The sequence below is a fragment of the Phaenicophaeus curvirostris genome, chromosome 7 (assembly GCF_032191515.1).
Source record: "Phaenicophaeus curvirostris isolate KB17595 chromosome 7, BPBGC_Pcur_1.0, whole genome shotgun sequence".
Taxonomy (NCBI): domain Eukaryota; kingdom Metazoa; phylum Chordata; class Aves; order Cuculiformes; family Cuculidae; genus Phaenicophaeus; species Phaenicophaeus curvirostris.
In genome coordinates, this window is record NC_091398.1 from 10,564,858 (window position 1) to 10,590,479 (window position 25,622).

Sequence of the window (25,622 nt, forward strand, 5' to 3'; positions counted from 1 at the left end):
AGGTCACGGGTCAGTTTTGTTTGACCTAAGCTTTTAAGCATGTACTATACTTCTAAGAATCCTAGGTTTTTAAGCTAAGGTTAAAAATCCTGAATTATTTGCACAGTTTAGAGAAAAGCTTTTTAGAGACTGGTCACAAGGACTTCAATACTCATTTAGAGGAGCTAGCGATTTCCAAATAGAAACAGAACACCATAAGAGTGTAACAATCATAACTGCATATGGCAATGGCACATTTAAATACCCACAGCTACCTCGGATTCCTTTGGAACTTATCATTCCACATCCTTCGTACAATAAGCTTTCCAGGCTCTGCTTAAAGGAACTTCTAACTAATTCAAACCTAAAACATTTTGACATACTGATACTTTCTAAACCTGCAGCAATAAGCAAACCATCAAATCAGTTGAGAACATTTCTTTAATAAATTCTTCAAAAAAAAATAGTGATGAGTCGTTTCTCTACAGTATTTATTTCCAGCTTTCAAGTAGCATTTGAATTTAAATTAAAAAAGCCTCTGACAAATGAACATATGATAATGAAAAGTCATTATACAAAGGTTTTGCACAAAACATACTGAAATTACAGAGTAATGATCAAAATTAAGCAAGAGAAGTATGATCCCAAACAAAATGTTCCATTTACTGAATAATTTCCAAGCAGTTGTGCTTGTTATCTTCTGGAATATCTGTTAAGTGATGAAAAAAAGGTCGACCGTGAACACAGCCTTTATTTTCCTTTCCAAGCTGTTGCTTCATCCTGTAAACTGTGTCTTGTACATCTTCTTTTGACAAATGTAAGGGCAGCTGCCGAGCTAAACGTACCGCTTCTCCCTGTGGAAAGGAAAAACAAAACCAAAACCTTAACAGTTTTAAAGTACCACTTTTTAACATATTAACCTAGGGTAACCAGAAAGCAGGAATTAAGCACTCACTGTTTAAAGGTCGGTCTTCCCTTTTCTGCTGATAAATATTTCAAATCCCAGAAACCTAAATGTAATGCTAAACATATCTTATTGGTCATTTCATGACAATTCTATACTGAGTCACATACAGTCAGTCCCCCGTTCACCTTCACAATCTTTTTTTAGAGTCCACTTCTGAAAGATCTTACGTGTTTCTGAACATCTTATTTCCTGTTGGCATCAGTATCATCTGAAGATGTTTACCAGTTCACAAGACACATTCTACACCACAAACTTTAGATCTAACATAAATGAAGTCAAAGTCGGCTAAACAGTTTTAAAAATACTACAATGAATTTTTAGATTAATGTTATATGCATCCAGTTATCTCACAGTACTAGAAAGCAGAAGTGACTGCTAAACACATTACTGAAACACCCATCCTCAAGGAACCATGCAGCTTCAAAAAAGTTGTCAGGTTTTTTATTTCCTCCTCCAAGATGAGCCTTCCTGCTGTCGCCTTCTCTTCTGTACTTCAGTAGTGTTGCCTGGACAGGGATGGATGTCGCATACAATCTCCCTTCACGTTGTTACAAACCTGAAGCAGTGTTCATGTTTATTCTGAATCTTCTCATTTTGTTTGTCTGGATTTCCTCCCACTCTTTCAAGTGGAAAAAAAAAAAAATCACTGTGTCCTATTCCCTACCTAGGAGGGCTGCTTCTTTAACCATTACCTTTTTCTTTCTTCTGGGTCTACCAAAAGATTGCAAGAGATACAGATATACTGCCTGCTCAAACACAAAACTTTTATCATAAGTTGCATTTCTGAACATGACAGTGAATGGCATTTCCAGTGTTAACCCTCCATAATCGTCAAAACCTCAGTGCTTAGTCTTATTAGGTGTTATTAATAAGCCTTGCTTTGATAAGTTCTTGACATACACCTTTATTTGTGTGTGTGTATGTTTATCACTCTGTATACACCAACTCTATCCCACTCGATCTGACTGATAGGCATTTGTAAGCAGAGGAAATAGAGCTTCCACCTTCAAACCAACTTACAAATAATTCCTGTTTCCACATTTAACTCATCCCTTCTTTAAGCTTCTCTCATAAGTGCACGTAAATGGTTCAGTAGGTACACAACAGAATCACTTGCTCTAAAGGCAGCTGTGAATTTATTGCCCCAAAGAAAGATAGGGAAAGATTTGTATAATAAATGTTTAAAAGATAACATACATTCTCTGTGTAAATGTCTAGGTCCCATTTGAAGTATCCCAATTTAGGAAACTACGTTAGTAAGAGATTTAACACATGCTTTGGTAACCTTTTTGAACAAAGCTCTTAAGAACTGGGATTAAAGATAGCATTAGGGAAACATCTAAACGAGAACTGACAGAGAACTACTACTGTTACTCCAGCTTTAACTAGTACACCAGTATTTGGTGTCTCTGAAACTTCATGCCCGTTGTTCTCTTTTGACAGAAAATTTTATCTATTTGCATAGAGTCATTCCAGTTCAAATAACTTCTGTAAGAAGACAGATTAAAGATTCTGTTACTCACGTACCATATTTCTGGCAACTAATAATGCTGGCTGCATGTGAAGAACTCAGTTTCCTCTCTGCCAGTGCACTACAGAACTTAGTCACTCCTGCACTGAAGATCATGGTCTAACAAGACTGTTGATTATCAGTATGTGCTTCCTTTAACTGCACAAGTTACAGATGTTAACTAAATATAAGCATTTGCAGAAGCATATGAGTTTCACTGCAAGTGAGGCTTCATTTTTTAGCTTCAGTGTCTTAATTCCAGTGATCGTTTGCTTTTTTTTGGCAAAAATACCAGTTCCCATTTGTCTCTCTCTGCCCTTTCACACTGAATGAATCATAGGAATTTTTCTTCTTTAGGTACAAACAGAACACTTTCTGATTTTCACAATTTACATCTCATTGAGGTTTACATGAGAATCAAGTTTCAGTTAACACCTATTTTTCAAAAACTATTACCTTAAATAATTTTATAACTTCTTTATAGATTTCTTTACCATGGAGTTTAATCTCGCTGACTGTTCTGGATTCAATTGCCTCCTAAACTTTGTAAGCAATTTTATGATAGTTCCATGTTCTAACAGGGAGAAATGCCTTTCTAGTCTGAAAACTGCCTATGTAGAAACACTCTGTGAATATCAGCTCTCAGCATGTATTATGTCACATTGGATGACTAGTTTTGGAAACACTTCATGGGAGTATATTGGTAAGCAACACAGAACCCATACACCTCAGAAAGAATATGACATTCTCCTTTTCAAAAGTAATTTCAGTTTAGAATAGAATTTAATTAAATTAATTAAACAGAAAGCTAAAGAAAGATTGTTCAAGCTAAGGATTTATTTATAAGCTTAGCTGGCCAATACTTAAAAACAAACTTCTATCTTACCTCCAAGCAATTTATCACTTTAAGAGGCCTACATTCATACACTTCTTTTGCATTTCCATGAACTACCGCAGTCAGAATCTCCTTCAAATCAGAAATACCATAATATGGCACACAATTAGCTATCCCTTCTATTTCCAGATGACTTTCTGTAGTTGAGGCACCTGAAAATACAAAAACAAAACAGTAATTTATACACTGTTTTGATTTCTATTCTGGAGCAATTCAGAGAAAATTAAACTGATGTAGAATCATTAAGTAAATTGGTCTCACAAGCTCAATACAATTAGGAAAATTTTTTTTACTCCTCCCTTGGTGCAAAATGCATTTATTTGTCGAATGTTTCGTTATGATGACATGTCTATTCACATCACAAATGTCTCAGTTTACTTCAACTCAAATCCTAGCTGGCATAATCTAAATGCTTAAAACATTTTGCAGCATTCCCAGTCTTGACCATAGGTTTAATTGAAGTTTTCTGTGTCTTTAATTAAAACGCATAAGAAATTGAAGTAGAAGATAGTGATAAAATACAACTTAGAAAAAAATTAAACCAGAGTGTTGGCACTATTTCTTGTGTAATTGGTTGAAACAGCTATATGGTTCAAGTCTTATCATAACAAATTCAGCTTCTACTGAAATAAAAGGCTTTTTTTTCTCCTACCACAACAGAGGAAGAAGTCAAGCTCATGTAACTGAAAGCTCTGTAACAGACTTCATACTGTCATTCATAGGATATCACTGCTGCAGCAGATACCACTCTGAACAGGAATGGTGAATAAAATATTTAATCTTCCCAACAAAATATCTATGCAGTCTTTGAGGTGCAAGATATTTAACTTCTTCACATTACTTGCAAAAAGTTTTAACGAACTTGCTACTGTACAGCTAACTTTTCTTCCGCTCCTAGACAGAAACGAGATCTCTAGGGGTCAGGCTCACATACCCTCACAGAGTCCTTCAGAGCTCCTCCTGTCATTCATGTTGGGTGCACAGAAATCTCAACCCAACCATCAGGGTTTCTTTCCTTTTTCCTCAACTACAAATCTACGAGGTAAAAAGACAGCTTCACAGGGAGAGCATGGAAAATATAATCCATAGTAGAAATAAATCCGCTCCTTTGTAATGGCCCTAGTTAGGATAAATTACATTCAGCATAGGTCAGCAAATGGGTTTTGCAAAGTGCAAAAAGGAGACAAGTAGCTTGCTACAAAGTGGATTAAACTAACGTAGTGTGATAAAGGTTCGTTCACGTTCCTAATCCAAACAACAAGTGAAAGATTTCAGAAGGAACAGAAAATATATATGCAATGTAAGTCACCTCAATAAAATTTCATTAGCTGGCTGTTACCTGTGACTTGACACCATTTATTTGACAGTCATTAAAGAAGAGCATAGGTGAACAGGAGGACTGTGCAGGTTGATAGTTTTTCTAAATATGGATGTGTTACCAGGTAAATAAGTCTGTTGAACTTTATTAAACTTCAAGGGAAGAGATACTTTGCCCAGAGTGAGAATTTGATATCTGGAACAACCCTCCCCCCATCACATAACCCCCTTCCAGCTACTTATTTAACACTGCTTTAATTCTGAAACTTTACTTCCTCTTTTTCCCAGCATTGACTTCCTCCTCTTTTTTCAAGCTGTCCTTCCTTAACTGATGTCTGGTTTTGCTGGCCATTTTTTATGCACTGCTGTAAGCCTGTGATCAGATTCAGCTTAAAGCAAAATGTTAAGCTATCTGAAACCTTGCTTGTTATTAGAGGTGAGAAAAGACGACATGCTACACCACTATTTCCCCACAGGAAAGGCTGCCAGCAAGAGACAGGAGCAAAAGAAAAAGTCTGCTTCTAATCTTCCTCAGCTCTTTCTTTTTTGCTTTTATCCCAATTTTCGTTTAATGGAAGATTAGATTTGAGTAACTGTTCCAGGACATTTGATTATGTTGCATTCTCTCTAGAATGAGACCTTAGTCTATTTGACAATCTTTTAATAATTCAATATGCTACAAAGACAGAACAGAAAACTAAGTTTCAAGCATTAAGATTTTAAGTTTAAAAACTTGCATCTCCAGTGTTTTCTCTTAAAATTTCATGACTAATTTCATTTGCTTGGTAAGAAGACTCCTTCTTGTCTGGTATGCGGGTGCCATTCTTTTCTGCTTATATTCTTTAGACTGAAAAGTCTAAAGCCCATTGCATGCTGATTAACGTGTATTTATCCACCAGTCTTTGCAGGAATTCCAATATTGGCATAAGCTGATGTTATAAACAGATGTCTGGGCCTCTGCATACTTTTAAATTTTAGCCAATACATACATTAAAGATTTTTGACTATTCAAACAGCAGCCTTCAGGCAGTTTCCATGGTAGTTTCCATTAAATGTTTTGCAACTTCCAAGGAAAATATTTCAGTGAACAAAGACATTAGCTTTCAATTGACTAAAAATACCTATTTTTCCATGCCACAAATCTCCCCTTTCTCTTTCTAAACAAAGCATTCACAATCATTTTTGGATAATTTCTTCTTGTTGGTCAGGAAAAATTGTTCTCTCCCAGCTGCCACCTAGATTAGGCAACTATATAGGACAATGTATCTTCCAGTCTATGGTCAAAACCAAATAAAAATTAGGTAGTAGCATGATTTTCCACTAGCTGGTGACAAGAGCTGAGGCAGCTTATATTACCAAGGCAGATGGGTTATCTACCTGTTACACCTCTTTGAGGCCTTGTAAATTAATTCTTTGTATATACGCATTGGGTATCTATATTCTCTCAGGCAGATAATTCTACCCTAAACACTCACCCTGAAGGCCCACCATCATTACAAAACAGGTAAGACTTGCTCCTTGCTCTCATTTCCTTTCCTTTCACGTGTCTCTCAAAACTTTCATGGAGGGAAAGAGACATGTGCTGTGAAATTACATATGACAAACACATCTTAAGAAGAACTGGATGGAAAGTAATCCATCTTACTTCTTGAAATGCTTCTTTTTATGTAGGGGTCACTGCAAGCTCTACCCAGCACACAAATGCCTGGCAGATTCCAGAGTATTGAGTTAAGTAAAAGCAAACAGATTGCTCTCTCAAAGGTAGCATCACTTGAAGCCTCAGTAAGGCCAGAACATGAGGGGGTGGGAGGGCAGGGGAAGACAGACTGGAGCTCAGTGTCATAGCTTTACAAATCACAACAACTGGCACATTCCACAAAGAAACCATTGATTTAGCCTAACCAACATACTTACAGCAAGAAGCTTTTTCTGAGCTATTTCACAATATGTTTTTCACTGTCAGCTATCCAGAGAAAAATCCAGTTGAAAAATCCTTAGGTTGCTGAGCAGTCAATAAAAGGGGAAACAAGGAGACATTACAAAAGATCTTAGTCTACAATAACAAGAAGACAGGGCATGTCCAAGATTTAGAATATTTAAAACAACTTTTGCTGCAGTCATTCCTGTCTCACTACAAGACAGCACTCAAAGGACAGACAAACAATAGGCAAGTAAGGCCTGAAATTCTTGCACTCTTGTAAAAATAACTATCCAAAGGCTACTTTTATGAAGAAAGAACACATTGTCAGAAGTTCAAACAGTTCTCTCACCAAAATGACAGAAAAAGAATGAAACTCCATGTGGAACTGAGTATTTGTTCAGAAGAAAAAGCCTAATAGGATCTTTCAAAAACCTACTAGGAGAAAAATGTCTTAAAAATAAGGCTAACAATTGAAAATTTAACCATTCGAGCAAATAGTAACAAAAAATAGCAGATAGCTTTCTGTTTTTATAAAAGGTGAAAAAAAAAATCTCTGATTGAAACAAAACAGCCTAATTCTAATTCAAAGAGCAGCTTGGACCACTGATAAACAAACATTATTGGCAATGCTCAGGCTTAGGTGAAATATATCTGTCTTGCTGTTTGTGGGATCAGAAATGCATCAGAAACAGCAGAATGGGTTCCTCAGAAAGAGAAGTGTCTGCAACTAAACGGACAACAAGAGTGAGAAGCATGAGAAGGGGTAGAAAATGGCATTAGTACACAGATGTTGTTTAGTACCAGCCACAGCAAAAAGAACAGAAGATGTGACTTATGACAGATATCAATTTCCAGTTGGGAAGACAGTCCAGTCTTCCACAAACAAGTCAATTCCTGCCTGCTTGTGTACCTGGTGTGACACAGCACCATGGAGTTCAGAGTGAGGCATGCCCACGCTATGCCTGTGAGAAAGGCTCCTGGTATGTTATTAGAGTTGCTAAGTTCAGAACCACCTCACTAGCCAAAAGGTCTTGGTCATTAAAGAGTATAGTTATATTTCTGCAAATTCCAAGCATCGTGAGGGAATAAGATTCGCTTGCCGAATACTAATCTTAAGACTTGCCAAATTTAGTGCAAAACTGATTATTTTTTTTTATCCAATGACAGAAGTTGTTCCTAAAAGACAAGTCATCCAAATAAGGAAAAAACAATACTACATGTGGTAGGGTTTTTTTTATTTTCCCAAGAAACTATCAGAATCAAAATCTTTACAAAAAGTTCCTCAGGCTCAGAGTTCCAAGTTGCCAAAAGGCAAGAAATTAAATTGAGAAGGCACACTTAACAAAGATCAGTTGAGATGCAAGCCCAATGCAACAATGGAATTCAAGTCACCTTCTGAATTAAGGCAGCTGATCAGATTTGGTTTTTTTTTTCCAATATCAAGATAGTCAGTTAATCCTATGAAACACTGTCACACCGAGAGGAAATAAGGAATCAGTCTATGATCCTATACTTAAGTCATTTTATTCACCTAGGAAACAGCCCTGTGAGATGCTCAATACCAAAGCAACAAGTCTTGCATTCCAAATAAATATCTGAGTATTATTAGACTTAATATACAGCAATGGGCAGCCACAGTCCTTCTCTCCTCTTTTGGCAAAACGTGAGGAGACTTCAATAAATAATCAATGCAACCTACTAGACTGCAAGTCCTCCTCAGAGATCATCATAGGTCAAGGAAAGCCACCTCTTCTGCAGCCAAAACGGCCAAACATCAGATTGGAGCAGTTAAGTTTCCATTGTTCTTGAAGTACCTTAGAAATACTGATAGTGTCACAGACTTATCCACATGTATCAACAGAAAGGTTTGTTATTTTGCAAGAAGAAATTACCAGAAACACCACTTTCAAAGCTAAAGAAATTGAACCTTTGTTTGTAACATGAAACAGGACATTTCTGTCAGAAAAGGGATCTTTTCTACAGCAGAAATAAAACCCTCAACCCAGGATTAAAAAGGAAGCAATGCACTAGTGGCTTATTAATAAGAAATCAACCAGCAGTCAGAAAGGGACATGTAATATAACTATATCAGGTCTGAAATCTCAAAGGAAAGTATAGACCTTCCAATTAAATAGAGTGGATCTTGACAGCAAGAAAGAGTCAATAGTTCGGTTGAGAAATGGCAAATACTGGGACTGATTCAATTTACACAAAAAGTTAGAATCATAGAATCATAGAATAACTAGGTTGGAAGAGACCCAGCGGATCATCGAGTCCAACTGTTCCTATCAAACACTAAACCATGCCCCTTAGCACCTGGTCCACCATCCCTTAAACACCTCCAGGCAAGGTGAATCAACCACCTCCCTGGGCAGCCTGTTCCAGTTCCCAACGACCCTTTCTGTAAAGAATTCTTCCCTAATGTCCAGCCTAAACCTCCCCTGGCGGAGCTTAAGGCCATTCCCTCTTGTCCTGTCCCCTGTCACTTGGGAGAAGAAGCCAGCACCCTCCTCTCTACAACCTCCTTTCAGGTAGTTGTAGAGAGCAATGAGGTCTCCCCTCAGCCTCCTCTCCTCCAGGCTAAACAACCCCAGCTCTCTCAGCCGCTCCTCGTAAGACCTGTTCTCCAGCCCCTTCACCAGCTTTGTTGCTCTTCTCTGGACTCGCTCCAGAGCCTCAACATCCTTCTTGTGGTGAGGGGCCCAGAACTGAACACAGTATTCGAGGAGCGGTCTCACCAGTGCCGAGTACAGAGGGACAATAACCTCCCTGGACCTGCTGGTCATACCGTTTCTGATACAAGCCAAGATGCCATTGGCCTTCTGGGCCACCTGGGCACACTGCTGGCTCATATTCAGTCGGTTGTCAACCAACACCCCCAGGTATTTCTCCTCCAGGCAGCTTTCTAGACAGACTTCTCCTAGTCTGTAGCACTGCATAGGGTTGTTGTGCCCCAAGTGCAGGACCCGGCATTTGGCCTTGTTAAACCTCATGCCATTGGACTCAGCCCAGCGGTCCAGCCTGTTCAGATCCCTTTGCAGAGCCTCCCTACCCTCCAGCAGATCGACACTTCCACCCAGCTTAGTGTCGTCCTAAGGGTGCTAAGGGTGCAAGTTGCTAAGGGTGCAAGGTGCTAAGTTGGATAAAAATGAGTTACAAAAGGTACATGCACAAAGAATGGGGTTCAGCTGTGCTACTATGGATATTGATAAGATGAAACTCCAGCTACCACATGTTAAGTGCTCATTTGCATTCTGTACACCTCTCTATGGCAAGCTGTGACTTTTATCATCTACCATGCAAAGTGGCAACTCCTACATCAGAAAAACTAACAATATATCCTGAAGAAACAAAACTTTTCTGAGGCAATCTCTAGTTCAACAACATCTGAATACCGCCCTTTCAGGCTGCGTCTGAGTTTCAACAATAAAAAAAGCCAGACACTGAATCACAGAATCAGTTAGGTTGGAAAGACCTGAATACAAACAGCAAACAAACAAACAAACAAAAGTGGTTCTAGAAGGACAAAGCAGATTTTATGAAACAAACTTGTTCCCTCAAAGTTGAGAAATCCTACAGGATACTCAGGTGTAAGTCGGAAAAATCTATTCTGGTCTGCAGGTCACTTTCTGTAATGACTGTAAGATACGAATCTATAAATTAAAGAACCTCAAACTGCATAGTGAAATTCCCAGAGAAGGGCACATAATGAGCAATGATAACAGCAGTGTTTCTAAAAGTCAGCGTTAATAAGTATTTGTAAAAGACACTACCATATTTGTAGAAGATAGCATACTTCAGGGATGAGGTTAGGAAAAAAAAAAAAAAGAAAAACGATAAACTGATGAAGTATTATGTGAAAATTGCTGGGTCAGCTGAAAAAAGACCTGGAGAAATTCCATTTATTTGCTGGCATTTCACCTTCAATGGTGTGCTTTTTTAATAACAGAGGCTGTAACCACAATAGTCATCAGCAGAAGCTTATAAACATGACTGACAAGCCTCAGACGTTATTAACATTTCATTCAAATAGTTAAAACATAAGACCAGGACAAAATTGAATTGCATTCCCATTTTTCATATGGACTAGTTCATAACCACAGTGTCTTCACACAGAGAGCATATAAAGGAATTTTACTTTCTCTAACTGTAAACCAAATGAGTTTCCTCACAAGATTTCATTTCCTTAATTTTACATAATCAGGAACATAGGATTGGAAGACAGTCGCTACTTCCCAGTTACTGTATAAAACCTCCGCTGTTATATTGTACAATTTTGCTCTTAAACTAATCAAGCTATCTTAAAAGTAGCTTCCTATCTCCAGCACCACAAGACCAGTCAACTGCTGTCCTCCACTGTTGCACAGAAACTGTGTTCAAATTATTCCATTCAATTTATTCACATCCAGTTTACGTTAATAAGGTTTTGAGCAAACTTAGAATATCAGGAAGTGAAGAAATAAAAGGTACGTTATCAAAAAGGCTAAGCAACAACCCCTTTCTCCCATATTTGTCCAGAGACATATCATAGACCTGCTTAGCTTTTCGTTTGTAATACTAAGTACAACTTTTAAGAGCTGCCTTTAATATCCCTAATTATTCAATCTAAGATTATCACCACGAACACCTCTTCTATAGTTTTTGCTGTTTATCATGGGATTCAGCCAGTCAGAAAGAAGCTTCCTTGGTTTTGCTGTGGATGATTCAGTAAAGAAAGCAGCTTAGGCTCCATTCTTTCCAAAAGCCACTCTCTGAGCAAAGGAGTTGCTCTACATCCTTTTTTGTACCTACCCTTAAAAGATTCCATGTGTTACAGTAGATCTGTCATCACTCTACATATGTGGGGATCTCTAACCTGTGAAGCTATAGCGTTTCTAACAGCTCTTATAGTGAGTCTTTTTTTCTGAGCTGCCAGCTAGGAGCTACCCTTAAAGACGTTTGCTTTTCTTGGAATTCTGCTAGAGAAATACTGGTCTGCAGAACCCTCGGTTTCCAACAGCATCCCCACAAATAATTCCTCAGAAAAACGTATAAACATTTGATCTCCCTTGCTAAGGTAAAAGGATCTTACACGAAACAAATCTATTCAGTGATCGATGTAGAGGCATTGAGAAGTGGGCTGCCTCAAAAAAAAGTTCACATTGAACTCTGTCAAAAGGTGTGATGATGATCCTGTAACTCTCTTTACTGGCCCCCATGGGCTCTGTGTTACAACCCTGATATGAAAACAATAAATAACCAGATCCAGCTCTCTAATCGATCTCCTTAAGTGCTCAAGACAGAGGAATTGTCACTAAAGCATGTATTCACAGAAGCTTCTGCAAGTATCACATAGGAAGAACCTGCCAAGACTAAGAAATCCTGATCAGTTCAATCTAATTCTGTCAGAATGTCAATTAAGGATATTGACATCCAGCATTCTGAGAAAAGAAGAAAAAAATAGAAGTCAGGAAAAGGCAGATTTCAGAGCATTCTTTGATATAGTATTAAAGTTTTCTGTTCAGCTATCAGTTTCCATTACTTAGGGATTTATGTAGAAGATTACATTCTTTACCAAGTAATAAAATCTCAGTGTTAAGGAAAGCAGCATGTTAGTGCTTTAAATGGTAAAGTTATCTAGAATAACATGATCTAAACTAAAAATCATTAAACCATAGAAAACAAGTTCCAATATGACTAAAAGATTTTAGAACCATCATACCTTGTATCACTTTTATCTGGAATCCATTTGCCATAAGCCTTGCATCTGACAAATAACATAATCCATCGAAACTCTGGTAATCCTTCTGCATGTTATAAAGAGCAGACAAATACAGAGATCCACCAAGAAGACTGGGGGGAAAAGAAAAAAAAGCCAGAATCTTTAATTTGAAAACTAAAACTGTGAGAAACATAGTAACAAATAGTTAACTGATCGAAATCGATCTAGATACTAAGAAGTTCTATGACAAAATAATTTGTAGAAACAAAACAGCAACTATTCATATTTCCTAAAGAGTGACCAAGTTTAGGCATATACTAATAATTATATAACCCATGAGGGGAAGTTATCTAGAGTGAGGTTGTGAAAATGTGAAGCATTTAGTTTCCCTCTGGGGGAAGAATTTTTTTCTCCTCACATTACCAATGAAGCTGGTCAAATTCATACTTACAGATTATGATCAGGCTGCTCATTACTATAAAGTCAAAGTACAGAAAACAAAAATCTGTTCTTACAGGTAAATGAATCACAGAATTAGCACACGGGGCCTTACAGAGTTTTCTGTAAATAATTAACAAATGATAATTGAAGTAAAGTACAAATATTTGCTCAATTGTATTATACCTGTCTGTTAACACAATTGGCTTGTCCAGTTTCTCTGCTGGAAGCTTATGATTCAACAGCAATCTTTTATATAGCAGGGCTTCTTCTAATCTATATGGATTCAGTAACATTAACTGTTTTTCAGTAGCAAATATCCAGATATCAGGAAAACTGTGACGACGGATCAGGAAAAGCTCATGTTCATCTGAATAATTTTTCTCATGTCTCTGAAGCCGATGTCTACAGGAACTCAGAGAAAAAGGCACCACCACAATTTTTGTAGGCTGTTCAGGTTTCCGCTTCTTTTCAATTTGATCATGAAATATCTTGTCAAGCTTCTGCTGGTTGGTTGGGTAAGTCTTCAGCTTAGGTTTCTGTTTTTCTGCCTCCTTTGTTAGTCGGCGTGCTGTCTGTCCTGTAGCTTTCTTGACTTCTCTGTTGTACCGTTCCAGGTCTCTAGCTGCTTTCATTTCATAACTTAAAAGATAAAACAAAAAAGTAGCATAATCTGATAAAAAGCTCCAAACTCCAGGTCCTAACATACTACAAAAGCAAAAGGCAAGGTAACTATTCCAAGAGACATGAACAAGTTCCATGGTCCACTCAAGTAGCCACATCAATATGATTTCCACTACGATGGAGGCAGAATGTGACCAGGAACTGTCCTGTTATTACATTACCCTGTGAAGATGGTTAAGTTGGAAATTTTCCTTCATCATGACAGCCAGCAAAAACTGAATGAAGGGAGAGGAGTAGACTGCATCATACAAGGAGCTACAGCAGGCTGCTTTTGACCTCAGTCCCAAAGTCTACGTTTAACCCCAATTCACTATCAGATATATAGTTTCGGAAAAAGTTGTCCCAGGCACATCCAGCCCAATTCACAAAATCATTTAAGCTTCTAGAGCTCTACTGACTCCAAAGGAAGTTTGGAGCCTAAATAACTCTATATTAAAATCTGAGCGTTATTAAGAAGTACATTTGACTTCAAATGGCCCAAAATTAACCACAAAAAAAGCACGTGAGAATACAGCACAGACATTATTATCACAGAATTCTGTAATTATAAAAAGTAACAGATTCGTACACAAGGGCGAGCTATTGCTAGATGCTGTTTAAGTAGTTGAAAACGTTACTACGTATGAAAGCTCTACAACCTGAATGGATTTTTAATGAGCTTGCAAATGTCAGGAATATAACTAAAGTTTTATAGATGTCAGGTTTATACTTGCCTACTACATATTAGTCTTACTTCTTTTGAAGGCCAAAGGAGTGATTTGCTGAATCCCCTCTTTTTCCCATTTCTCGATATCCTAAATTCTAGCAGGTAATTCAAAGCAGCCCATTCTTCAATAATAATAAAAAAAAGTAGTACTATCAATGTAAGTATTGGAAATAAGTATTTTGGCTGGTCATATTTACTTATTACTACTTGCTGGAACAGTGTGATTCAATTATGTATATGCATGCAGGAAAATTAAGGTCAACAAAAGGGTCACCACTTGCAATTAATTATTATGTGCTAGCATTCACATATGGTACCAATATTTACTTAACTAAAAAAGTCAGCTTAAGTAGTCTCTTGCAATAAATCATGTCCTAGAAAATATGGAGTAAATGTTAAGATAAGAAACATCTGCTTGTTTTAAAATGAATGGGTGAAATCACTTGAACAGTATTCTTTTAATCATAAATACATTTGTGGCTCTGACCAGATCAATAAATCCTTTGTTTTGAATAGACCCAATTGTAATGTTGGAGAATATTCAGCTATAATAGAACTTAGCTTTCAGTTATGCACTGTTGATCCCAAAACAAAAACACTTCCAAGGGAAGCCAAACTTGCCTGTCACTATAGGCTACCAGAAGAATTCTAGCCTTACAAGCTTTGACTGTGAGTGGTTTGCAAATTCACATGCATCACTATCAACAGTTTGTTCACATGCATCACTATCAACAGTTTTCTTCAACTGAAGAGCAGACTTACAAACTGTAAGGGAACACCTTTGCCTTTAAAAAAAATCCTTCCAGAGGTAAGTAACAACAACCACTACAAAACCAGTTCCTTCTCTGCTTTGTGAATCCAAGATCCTTTGTTCAAGCTACAAAACCTAAAGCCAAGGAAATTTTCAAAACCATAAGGAGGGAAGTGGAAGATTCAAATGAAGTCTAACTTCAATATCAGCTGTGGTTTAACTAGAAAAATGGATCCTATGACTTATCACTTTCCCCTTGCTTCTTCAATTCAAATGAAATATTTAACATATAACAAAAAACTTTCTAATATAAGGTCTCTCAGGCCTAATAAGACAAATAATACTATCTGAATTTGAGTATTTGGAGTAAACCCTGACTGGAGGTGGCCATTTATGCAGATTTATGTGTTCCTAATAGAGAGGCAGCCCACTTTGAATGCAATACCTCTCATCATCAGCTTCTTCACAAAACGAAACCAAATCAACTCAAACTATCACCACGAGTAAGCATGACAATCTACTTCTGTGCTTCCTTCCCTTGTGAGGAGGAAAAAAAAAGCTTAATTGTCCATATCCGTTTTTCATTGTCATCTTCTGATATGCATAGGGTTCAGGTATTACCATGTTTCCTAGGAGTAGAAAATACAGAAGCACTGTTGTGGCTGGACAAGTAACAGACAAATTATTAATATCATTATTCATGATTAGTATCTGGTAGTACATGAATGGAGCTGATGGAGCTGGCCACAGATACAATGAATAGCCAAAGGCAAGATGGCAGCACCAAATTATCCCCATCCAAAGGAAATAGAACAAGTTAAAATATAGTAAAAAAAAATTTATAGAATTACTAAGCAAGCATATTTACTCCAGTGTAAGAGTTGCAAATAATGCATACACACGCATACAAACCATGAGATGCAAGGAAAATTTATCAGGCAATAAAATGCTATCACATACAAGCTGGTTACTGCCAGCCACTACTGACTGTCTACGCACACACCTGTCAACAGACAGCAAAGGCCACACTACCTGAAATGATGTTTCTCCCAGGCTACAAACATACTCATGAAGAATTACTGACAACATGACTGGTCAGCCCCATGATAGTGCATGTGTGGCTCTGAACCTTTCCTACATCTTCAGGATAATTTCTGCTGCCACTTTCATGGCACTTGCATGGATTCCTCCTGCTCCTGCCTGAGCCTAACAGACAAGAAATATTAAGGCCAGAAACACATACAAGCTGAGAACAGAGGGAGTGCAAAGCACGGGGATACGCAATGTTGCCAACATGCATGGAAGCTTTCCTCTGCTATCATAACCTAAAGACCATAACATTTTACATTCCAGCTTAATGATAAATGCTGAAGGCTTATCCCATGTCACAATGGGACATCTGCTGGTTGTACTATTCAGAGAGAGAGAGAGGGCATGCACGCACCTGGATGAAGTTGGAGGTACGGCATGCTCAGCAGAACTGAGGCACTTTGGTTGCCCTGTTGTATATACGTTTCTTGTTACCTCTAGGTGGCCCAATTTATCCAGAGTATCTGGTAGGCAAGACTAAACATTCTCTGCCAGACATACAACAGTTCTGGATTGGTGCCTTGGAGGAAAAGATCTCTTCCTATTTGTTATTTTCTGAGGCAATTTTAAAAGATTCAAAGCAGAGAGGTACACCAAAGCGGAAACGTATGGATACAGCTAGAAGTAAATTTTTCATCCACTTCAACATCCACTGGCCCATACTGCGTTCGTTCCTACGTTAAGGAAAACTTCATTACCAGAGGGATCTCCTTCCTTAACTAATACAAAGAAAATCTGTAGGCACACTCTTAAACATAACAGTTGTACAAGGAAAGCAGCCATGAAATCTCAAAAGCTAGAGCAGAGCAAATTAAAATTTTCTGAAACAGCTGGAAGAATCTTTTTGTTTCGTTTCATTAAAAGCATGAATATAATTGGGAGTAGATTTCTACTATTACATTAATATTTCTTCTAGTGCAGAGATGGACAAACCACTTTCTCACATATATGGTTTTGTGATCATAATATGTTGCTTGCTTAGGGAGTTTTAAATTAGGTAAATCGGAAGCAGATAAAAAGATAACACTGGTATCATCGTTATTCAGAACAATGCAGATGTTTTCAAACAGAAGAAGTCAAGTCAAAAGAAAACCAGATATATTAACAGTACTTCAATAGGAATAGCATATCTTTCTTACCATCCTCCTAATCAAATCTCTTATTAGCATTAAAATTACACTGTTTTGCTAGTACAATCTCCTTCTCAATGGTCTTTCTTAATTCCTCCTTGTTTCCACTACATGAATAGAACACATTTTGACAACACTTCCAATGAATTTGTTCTTCAGAATCAAAATTTCTCAAACTTTCCGCTATAAATCACAATATACATTCAAATCATTACATATCAAAGAACTACTTCTATTTTCCTCATTTGTGTGATGCCCTACAGTTTTACATTTTCTAAAATGACAAACAAAATGCGGAAGGGTTTGGTGTTTCTTTTCTTTATTTTTAAATTGTCTTAGACTGTCTCAAAATCTGTTTCTAATTCACCTTCTACCATAATATAAGTTCCACATAAAGGACAACATATACCCAATATTTGAACTAATCCAACCCTGCCATAAATTACACTAAAATATTTTCCCTACCTGCAGATAGTGACAATTTGTTTTAGAAAAATACACAATTTAGCTATTGAGACTGTAATCTAGAATGAGATTTGTTTTTGATTGACATTAAAATTCAGACTGAACCAGCACTGGAATAGCTGTTTAAGGGAAAAATAATTCCTAGTGTCATTTGACTGTGTTTAAATACTACTTTGAAGCAGCCTGGGTTGGGATACCTACTAAATTTAAAGTAAAGGAGTTTACCAAATATTTGAGTACTTCAGATTCTGAAAAAGAACTCTTACTTTGTAGCAATAAAAAAGAACTGTTGACTGGAAAAAACTCTGGAGGAACTATGTGGTTCTTTGTCCCTCACCATGCTGGATTCCTTTGACAGTGCATCAGGAGTGACATTATACAGGCAGCCCTTGGAAAACAGTTTGTAGGATTCAAACAGTACATTTTCTTGCCTGTTACCTCTAAAAAAATTCAGCATCGCTTTTCCTACCTGACTGCTGTATGGCACAGTGACAAAACGAGTAATTCAAATCAGCACTGTACATACGCACATAGCAAAAGATGACAACTCACAATATTGATGCTGATCTTGAAAAGCCAAAAATAATTTTCTGCTTTTTTTTTTTCATAAATAACTAGGAAAGTACAATTTTTAAAATTCATTACAGGTGACTTATTAGTGACTACCAGATTTAGAAGCAAGACAGCCTGAGAACTTACTCCTTTTTTCCCCCTTCATTCAAACTCTTCCATTGTTCTTCAATTTTCAGCAAGATGTCCTCCATGCTGGTCTTTGGATTATCAGTTATCAATTTTGGACGCATTTCTTGAGTGAAAAACCCAATTGCAGACATTGGTTTCCTTATTATTCTACTACTAATTAAGTCATAAGCTGCCACATGTCCAAATTTATCACTTATTACATTTCTTTTCTTTATGCTTTGATCTGAGATTTGTAGACTGCTGATTTGTTCATCAGTACGTTCATTTTGCTTATTACTTGTTCCTTCATCTTCAGGAATCAAAATCTTAACAGGTTCTAGGTTGTCTCCTAGATGGTTTTTAAATCCTCTTCCCATACTCCAACTATCAGCAGAGATTTCAGGTAAGTCTTTACGGACTAAAGTGTCCTCGTTTTTTTCTATTTTGTCAATATTATAAGAAGTCATAAAATGTTCATTGGCTTTTTTAAACTCAGGGTCCACAGGAAGAGAGTTACTTTGAATATTGGTCATATTATGTTCATTCCGTTCCTCCTCACACGATAAATTTAATGAACTGTCATGAAAGGCATCACTCTCTGAAACCTCTTTCTTGTCCAGGTGACTATGTACATTATCACCACAAAATGTCTGATGATTTAAGCAGATCTCTGTGTTTTTTCCTGCTTGGCAGTTTTGCACATCACTGCTGAACGAAAGGAATGAAGTATAAGCCTGTAGATCATCATTTCCAGATGTTCCCATTTCATTAACAACCACATCTGTTTGTTCTGTTCTATGAACAAACATGTATTCCGAGGCATCATCTGTTTTACTACTTTCACCAGGCACTGTAGCAGGTAGTGGCCCATACAGTGATTTCAACACGTTTTCAACAGCAAGTAAGACAGATTCCTGGGGAAAAAACAAAACAGAAAAGCCATACATACAAGCCCACCTGAAAACATAACAGACAGATATTGGGAATATAGAACAACAAGCAAAGTGATCTTATTCAGAATATTTTCCAGACAAATCTGGACAGATTATTGTATTTCAATGCTCAAGAAGACTTTGTGAGTGGACACCTTTAGCCTTAAATATTTATTCTAATACCACAAAACCAATTAACTGCTTGCTTTATAACGTGGTACTAACTGCTTAAACCAGCATCAGGCAAAGCTATACCCACCTAATATGGAGTTAGGAGCTTATAGTCAAGACAGATTCTCCAACATCTCATTTCATCTAAGCATGTTTGTATAGGTGCTTTTATGGTGCATGCTTCAAAAGAAAAAATACCCACAAAACAAAAACAAAACCAAAAAAGAACTCTTTTTCTAATGCCAAAGGGAAGCTTTAAACCAGATCAAATGTGAGAATGCTGTGTTAATTTTCCTACAAGTGACACTCATCAGGCAGTACTTTTACAAGATTAACATAGACAAAAACTTTCAGTAAAGAAGAGGATTAACATACAGGTGTGACTACCTACACTCTCTTGGAATAAACACCTTACCTAGGCAGCCTACTTAATAGAAAAATAGTGCTGCAGAAATTAACTGCTAACAACTGAAAGTGAGTTTATAGAAATTTACCACTACACAGCCTCTAAAACACAGGCATACATGCTCTGTATTTCAGGTCCTGATAGTATGAACAGAATAACCTGAAAATAAGTGATGTCGACAACAATCTACACAGAGAATGGCAAAATAGTGCTTTGACCAGAAATTAACTGGCCTCCCCTACCTCCACCTTAACGTACATGGCAATTAAAAAGTGATTATTTAAGCGCAATTAGGAAGTTAAGCACGAGATTTATGTAGGGACACACATCATAATTCCATTTAGCTTCTCTCACTACACTATAAAGGTATCAGAAAACAAGCCAATACACATATACATATGACAGCATAAATATAATCTTTGAAATAAACTGTGAAATTAATTTTGAATAATCCTCCACTCATTAGTGGCACTCTTTACCTTCAAACATTTCAGGAGTCCCAGAAGCCCTTATTATGCATACATAACTAAAAGGTTGTCAATTCAAAACAGATAAAGCCTTAGTTACCTTATAATGCAGTAAAACTTGAGTTTTATCAGGTGTTAAATTCACATCCACAGCAGAAGCAGGTAAAGTAATATTCAAAAAGAAAACAGGATATAAACGAGTACAGTCCTTGTGTGTCACCAGACTGTAGTAGTGTCGAATTAACTACAGATTGATTTAAGAAAGAGATGTCAGTAAAGGCAACAAAACAGACACAAAGGCACAGAAACAGAATATAACATTATAAAAGCATAACTGGATTGTTGTGTTTGGTTTATTTTTTTAAACTTAAAGGAATCCCAAAAGGGGAAAAGGAAAAAAAAAAGAAAAAAAAAGAATTAATTCCAAGACACTAATGGTGGCTACTTTGACCTTCTGAATAAACGTACTGATCACCCTTGGAAGATAAGATATGCCCAAACCAGACTGCAAGCCCAAAGTTTACTTCCTCAGTCAACATACTCTTACATAGCATGCAACTACACTGCTGTCTCTTTCAGCCAAACTGAATTCTGTTTGAGAAAGTAGCACTTGCACCACAGATCTACTCTTTTCCTAGTATTAATCTGAGCTTTCCTCAAACTCTGCTCACCCTTATTATTTTCTCTATAATCCTCCCCAAAACTCTTCCAAAAGACTACAAAATTATTTAGCTGTTTCAGAATTTTGATCTCATTAACTAGAAGGAACAAATTGAAAAAATGCTTGCATTTCCCTCTAATATCAGGGATCTTTCAGATATACACATCAGAGAAAAGAATACATTAACAAGATAAAAAAATAAAACTAAAAGCATAAAAAATTAAGACCTGCTGCAGATTAATTTTTAATTATTTTTTTAACTCTTAAATACTGTTGAAATAACATTAAACTTATTTAAATATTTTCAAGTTATTTTAACCTTAGTGTTCCCACAGTCTGGCACTGAACAGTAGTAATAAGAAGTCCACCAGCACTTTTATCTCTGTGCTATGTATGGCAAAGAAGCGATCTAGAGCTTGTTTTCCAAACCCATTAAAATGTATTCTTACAGACGTATTGTTATCCTCATCTGCCCCAAAAAAACCCAGTTCCATCCAACTGGATGGAAGGGAAAAAAACCCAAACAAAAAGGCACCGGAAGACTAACAAACACTTGCAGTACTATAAGAACAGTCCTAAGCTAAGGGCAACATATTTTTACCATGTGCAATAGTACTCCGAATTACACCTTGAATCTAGGTCTTCATGCTCTGTTTAAAAAGCTGTCTCTGTCATGGGATTCACATTGAGCTTTAAATTCCCAGAAGAATTGGGCACAACACTGCGTGGGGATGGATTAGCCTCATTTGTCACTTAACATACCAACACAAGTTCTGAGTTTACATCTACAGAGCTTTGCTTGCCAACTGAAAACTACTTTATTGTCTCCACTTTAAAAGCTACACATGTATGTCAGCATGAACGTTATTTTCTTTTCTGGGGAGGGCAAGGATTAGGACAGCAAGGCTGCTCCAAGTGAGATGCTGCAAGGTTCAGTAGTGTGTAACATCCTAGAACATCATATTCTGCCTACACAATGCCTAGCTGTAGCCAATGCTGCTACACTATCACTTTCACTTTTATCCAATGCACACACAAGTTTAAAGGGAAAGTATGTGTATTTGCTTGATAAGCCCACAGTAAGAAGTGGTCAAAATCAAAACTTTATTTTTAGAAGAATTCTCTTACAAGAGGTCATATAAAATTCCTTAACGAAAAACCACACAGGTATATTACTACAGGCTAATACAAAGAAAGAACTGACTCTTCTGGTCTCTCACACAGAGTGGCCAAAACTACATTTTTGTAAGTAGCCATAAAAATAACCTCTGTCTCTGTAGTTGCAAGTTACTGCAAAAAATGAAACAGAACTGAGGCAGCATCAGGAGCATGAGAGCTGTGGAAAAGGTTTCTGTTGTAAATGCTAGTATCTTCACCTGTAATAATCTAGTTATTTTATGGGGGAAGAAACTGTAGATTGCACGGGTGTCTTTGTCCTCAGAGATATCATGTTTCTATTGTTTGAACAAAAAGCTAGAGGACATTACCTTTAGTATTTCCTTTTGATGAACTGGACGATTATTTATGAAAATGAAACTCCTTTCTGAACTTGAAAGGCTTGTCAAAGAACTGTCTGACTCAGCTTTTGGGAGAAATCCAGAAAGATTTATCTGCAATGATAAAACAAATACAATACCTAAGTCTTTAAAAACAAAAAAAAAACCAAAAATGTTTTTTTAGAGGTGATATATTAAGATGAAATCGCAGAGGAGTCCTAGTCACTCAAACACATGCATTGCTTCTTGAAAGTTACAAAAAAAAAAAAAAGCATTTAAAGAAAAAAAAAAAAAGACTTGAGAAGGATGGGTTTTTATCTATTTGCCTTGATTAATTTATTGAGAGATCTCCCATTAGGTCTGCCAGTTGCACCAGGCTGCTGATCGCAGCTGAGGGCTGTGAAGAACATCAGCCAGAGTTAGGCTTGCTGACTGGGTTGCCAACTTAACCCCTGCTGTAGCTAAATGCATGCACTGCTGCCCAAGCTGGTGAAGGCAGTAGGGACTTATCCCCATGGGGAAAGCCCCAAAGAAAGTCCTTTTCTAAATGCAGGGCACCTTAAATAGCCTGTCACAGGGTATTTATTCAGGACGCCTAAACTGACCTACACCACCTGTATCCAAATCATCTGACTCTCCAGACCGCTGAGCACCCATGATTCACAGACCACAGCAGAACCTGTGAACACACAGCACTGCCAAGGAGCCTCAGAAAAATCACACGATTTGACTACCCGATATTAACACCAAGCTTTAAGATTTTTCTGTTGAGATTCTTTTGCTTAGGTTTTTTTAGGTCAAAATGTGGCTCTGCCTGTCCCATCACCTCCCCCTTTCCCCCACCAAGCAACTTTGAAACTGTTGGATCAATTTCAATTCAATCCAATGAAGAGGCAGAAATCCCAAAGATATTACATTTCCACAATTTACGTGATAACCCACAGCTGTTTGGAGGAGAGTGCCTGAAAATAATGACCTTACTGAGGGAAAGGCAATTGCAACTTTTCAAAAGACAGTATCCTTCAGCATGTAAGTACTGACGTGCCAACTTACACACACATACCGACTCACACATTGCCCCACTGCCACTTGACCAAACTAATATGTGAAGGAACAATGGGGCATCATGAAGCCAGAGACTTTGAAGACATGGGAAAGTCTGGAGAATGTTCTGGTAGCAGGGTGGGTCACAGAAAACAGGCATCAGACCTCGTTAGCTTTGCTTTTGGCAGACCCACTTGTATTTAGTAAAATCCAAATTATCATGCATTTGAAATGGAATTTAAAATCCCTGGGATTTGGCCTATCCTTCCCATTCATCTCCGTCATGCCAGCTATCTGCTCATGTGATCGCTTATTCCCTCTTGACCTTGTAATAAGCATTCTGTGCTAAAGCTGGAGTGTTCTGGTCAGCAACGTCGCTCATAACTAAACACCACTGGTCAAGTTAAAGAGGTGTCAAGTGTCTGTTGGGTGATTATCGGAAAACAACATGCAGCTAGATTTTATTCTGCAACTTTAGCACATCCTCCCTGAATGGCCCTCCTCTACATTTCAACCTCCTTTTCTAATTCCCAATTATTTGTATAAGTCTTTCACTTTAAACAGTATTTTTATATACAGACAAAATTAAAGCAAAACTGAAAGTCTCTGAACAACTCATTTAAGAAGCTGCCAAATTTAGAAATGGCTGACTGCTGTCACTATTTAAAGCCATGCAGAATATCAGTATGCACACTAAAAGTTGCAATAATTCCCAAAACTAGTCTTACTAATAGAATTCTCATATATGAAAATACATGAAATATAAAGACAAAATCAGAGAGATTGAAAAATATTACAGATTTTTTCTTGCTTTTAAATTAGATCAACTGTTTTCAAAGTTAATACTTTAATAAAACCCAACTTCTATATGTATTAAAATATATCTGTGTGAAGTGGAAAGCAGAATGTCTTTTTTAGGTACTTGTCTTTTTCGCAGTGGTATGTCTATCTGCTAACTTAACCTCCACATAAGAAGAGACTAAGAAAATTTCCTGTGTGAAGTTTTTCAGCAAAAATAGATCCATCCATTTCCAAGACTGGTGATATGAAAAGCATAGATGCTGTACATGTCCAAAAGTCATGATAATTCTTTTTTTTCTTAGTTTTCGTTTTATTTTACAAGCGGCTCCTGAGTTTTCATGCTCTGGAGTCAGCTTGAAATGCGTCTTTGCTACATTCAGTGCTCATAATGGATATGTTTTGAAGGCACACAGTCGCTAAAGCCTCTGGATCACTTGTTACAGAAGTTTTAACTCTGGAGCTAGAAAGGTGCTGCTTACAGGAAGTTGTTGCTGTAAGCAATGTTAGTTTTGTCTTCAGAGTAGACTTTGCAGCAAACGAATATGAAGTCACACAATGAACACGTAGGAAGGAAAAGAATTAAAGAGTTGCCCTCTGGTCTGTGTACTGAATGAAGCACATAACCAATAGGAAGGAAAAAGGCGGCACGCACCTTGTCATTAAATACCTACCCCAATACCTACACACGAGAGAGAAAGGTTTACACAGGCAACCTTAATCCTGTCATTTCATAGTGTTTGGCTGTTTAGTTTAGAAATACCCATGGTTTCTGAACACAGACTTGTGCGTGAGCAATATGCATGGATCACTTATACACCTATAAATGATGCACATGGCATTTTACACACTATTTAGAGACAGAAAGAGAGATGGAATGTTCCCCAACTTCTATTCAAGGAATATGGATGCCTCAGGATATAGCAGATAGGTAATGTGAGAACCTGAGTGCCTCCTTCAAGCTAGTCCCTTCTAAATACCCCCATGTCTTCACTTCGGAGCCCCCTGCACTGAGGGCCACATCTAGCCTGCATTCAGGTAGGAATGACTCTGGATGTACTTGTTCAGACATAAGCAACCAAAACTTTGTAAACTACAAGAAGCAACTTCGCTTTCTTCCCCTCACTGCCCTGCATATGTATACTACAAACATTCTAACAAGCTCAAGATGTAAGTTCGAGTAGTGCTACTAAACTTCAATATATACATATATATTCAGACTTTATCTCGATGAAGTCCGAATAATGCTATTAAATACAACTTATTGTGCTGAATGCAGCCACTGTGACTTTAGAGATGGTGATTCATCTCATCTTTGGGACTGGTCAAGTTTTATTATAAGATACAGGAAATGGCAACTTTGAAGCAGAAGACTGTCCTTTATAAGAATGTCTCAAACAAAATGGGTAAAGA

At 37.3% G+C, this 25,622-nt stretch overlaps 1 protein-coding gene across 5 annotated transcripts in view; it reads right to left on the reverse strand.

Annotated features, from left to right (window-relative positions):
- Positions 1-442: 442 nt before the first annotated feature.
- Positions 443-25,622, reverse strand: part of PMS1 (PMS1 homolog 1, mismatch repair system component) — a 53,240-nt gene continuing 28,060 nt past the window's right edge. For 2 of the 5 annotated variants that reach the window (XM_069860742.1, XM_069860740.1), the window contains exons 7-13: positions 22,359-22,481; positions 20,311-20,454; positions 18,253-19,148; positions 12,915-13,370; positions 12,291-12,421; positions 3,343-3,503; positions 443-833 (exon numbers count right to left, since the gene is read on the reverse strand). In XM_069860742.1, the coding sequence (XP_069716843.1) occupies positions 642-833; positions 3,343-3,503; positions 12,291-12,421; positions 12,915-13,370; positions 18,253-19,148; positions 20,311-20,454; positions 22,359-22,481 (2,103 nt within the window). In that variant the 3' untranslated portion in view covers positions 443-641. Of the gene's footprint in view, positions 834-3,342; positions 3,504-4,285; positions 4,387-4,423; positions 4,471-6,202; positions 6,671-12,290; positions 12,422-12,914; positions 13,371-18,252; positions 19,149-20,310; positions 20,455-22,358; positions 22,482-25,622 lie in introns of those variants that run through there. The other 3 variants (XR_011337716.1, XR_011337717.1, XM_069860741.1) reach the window with 3 other exon arrangements.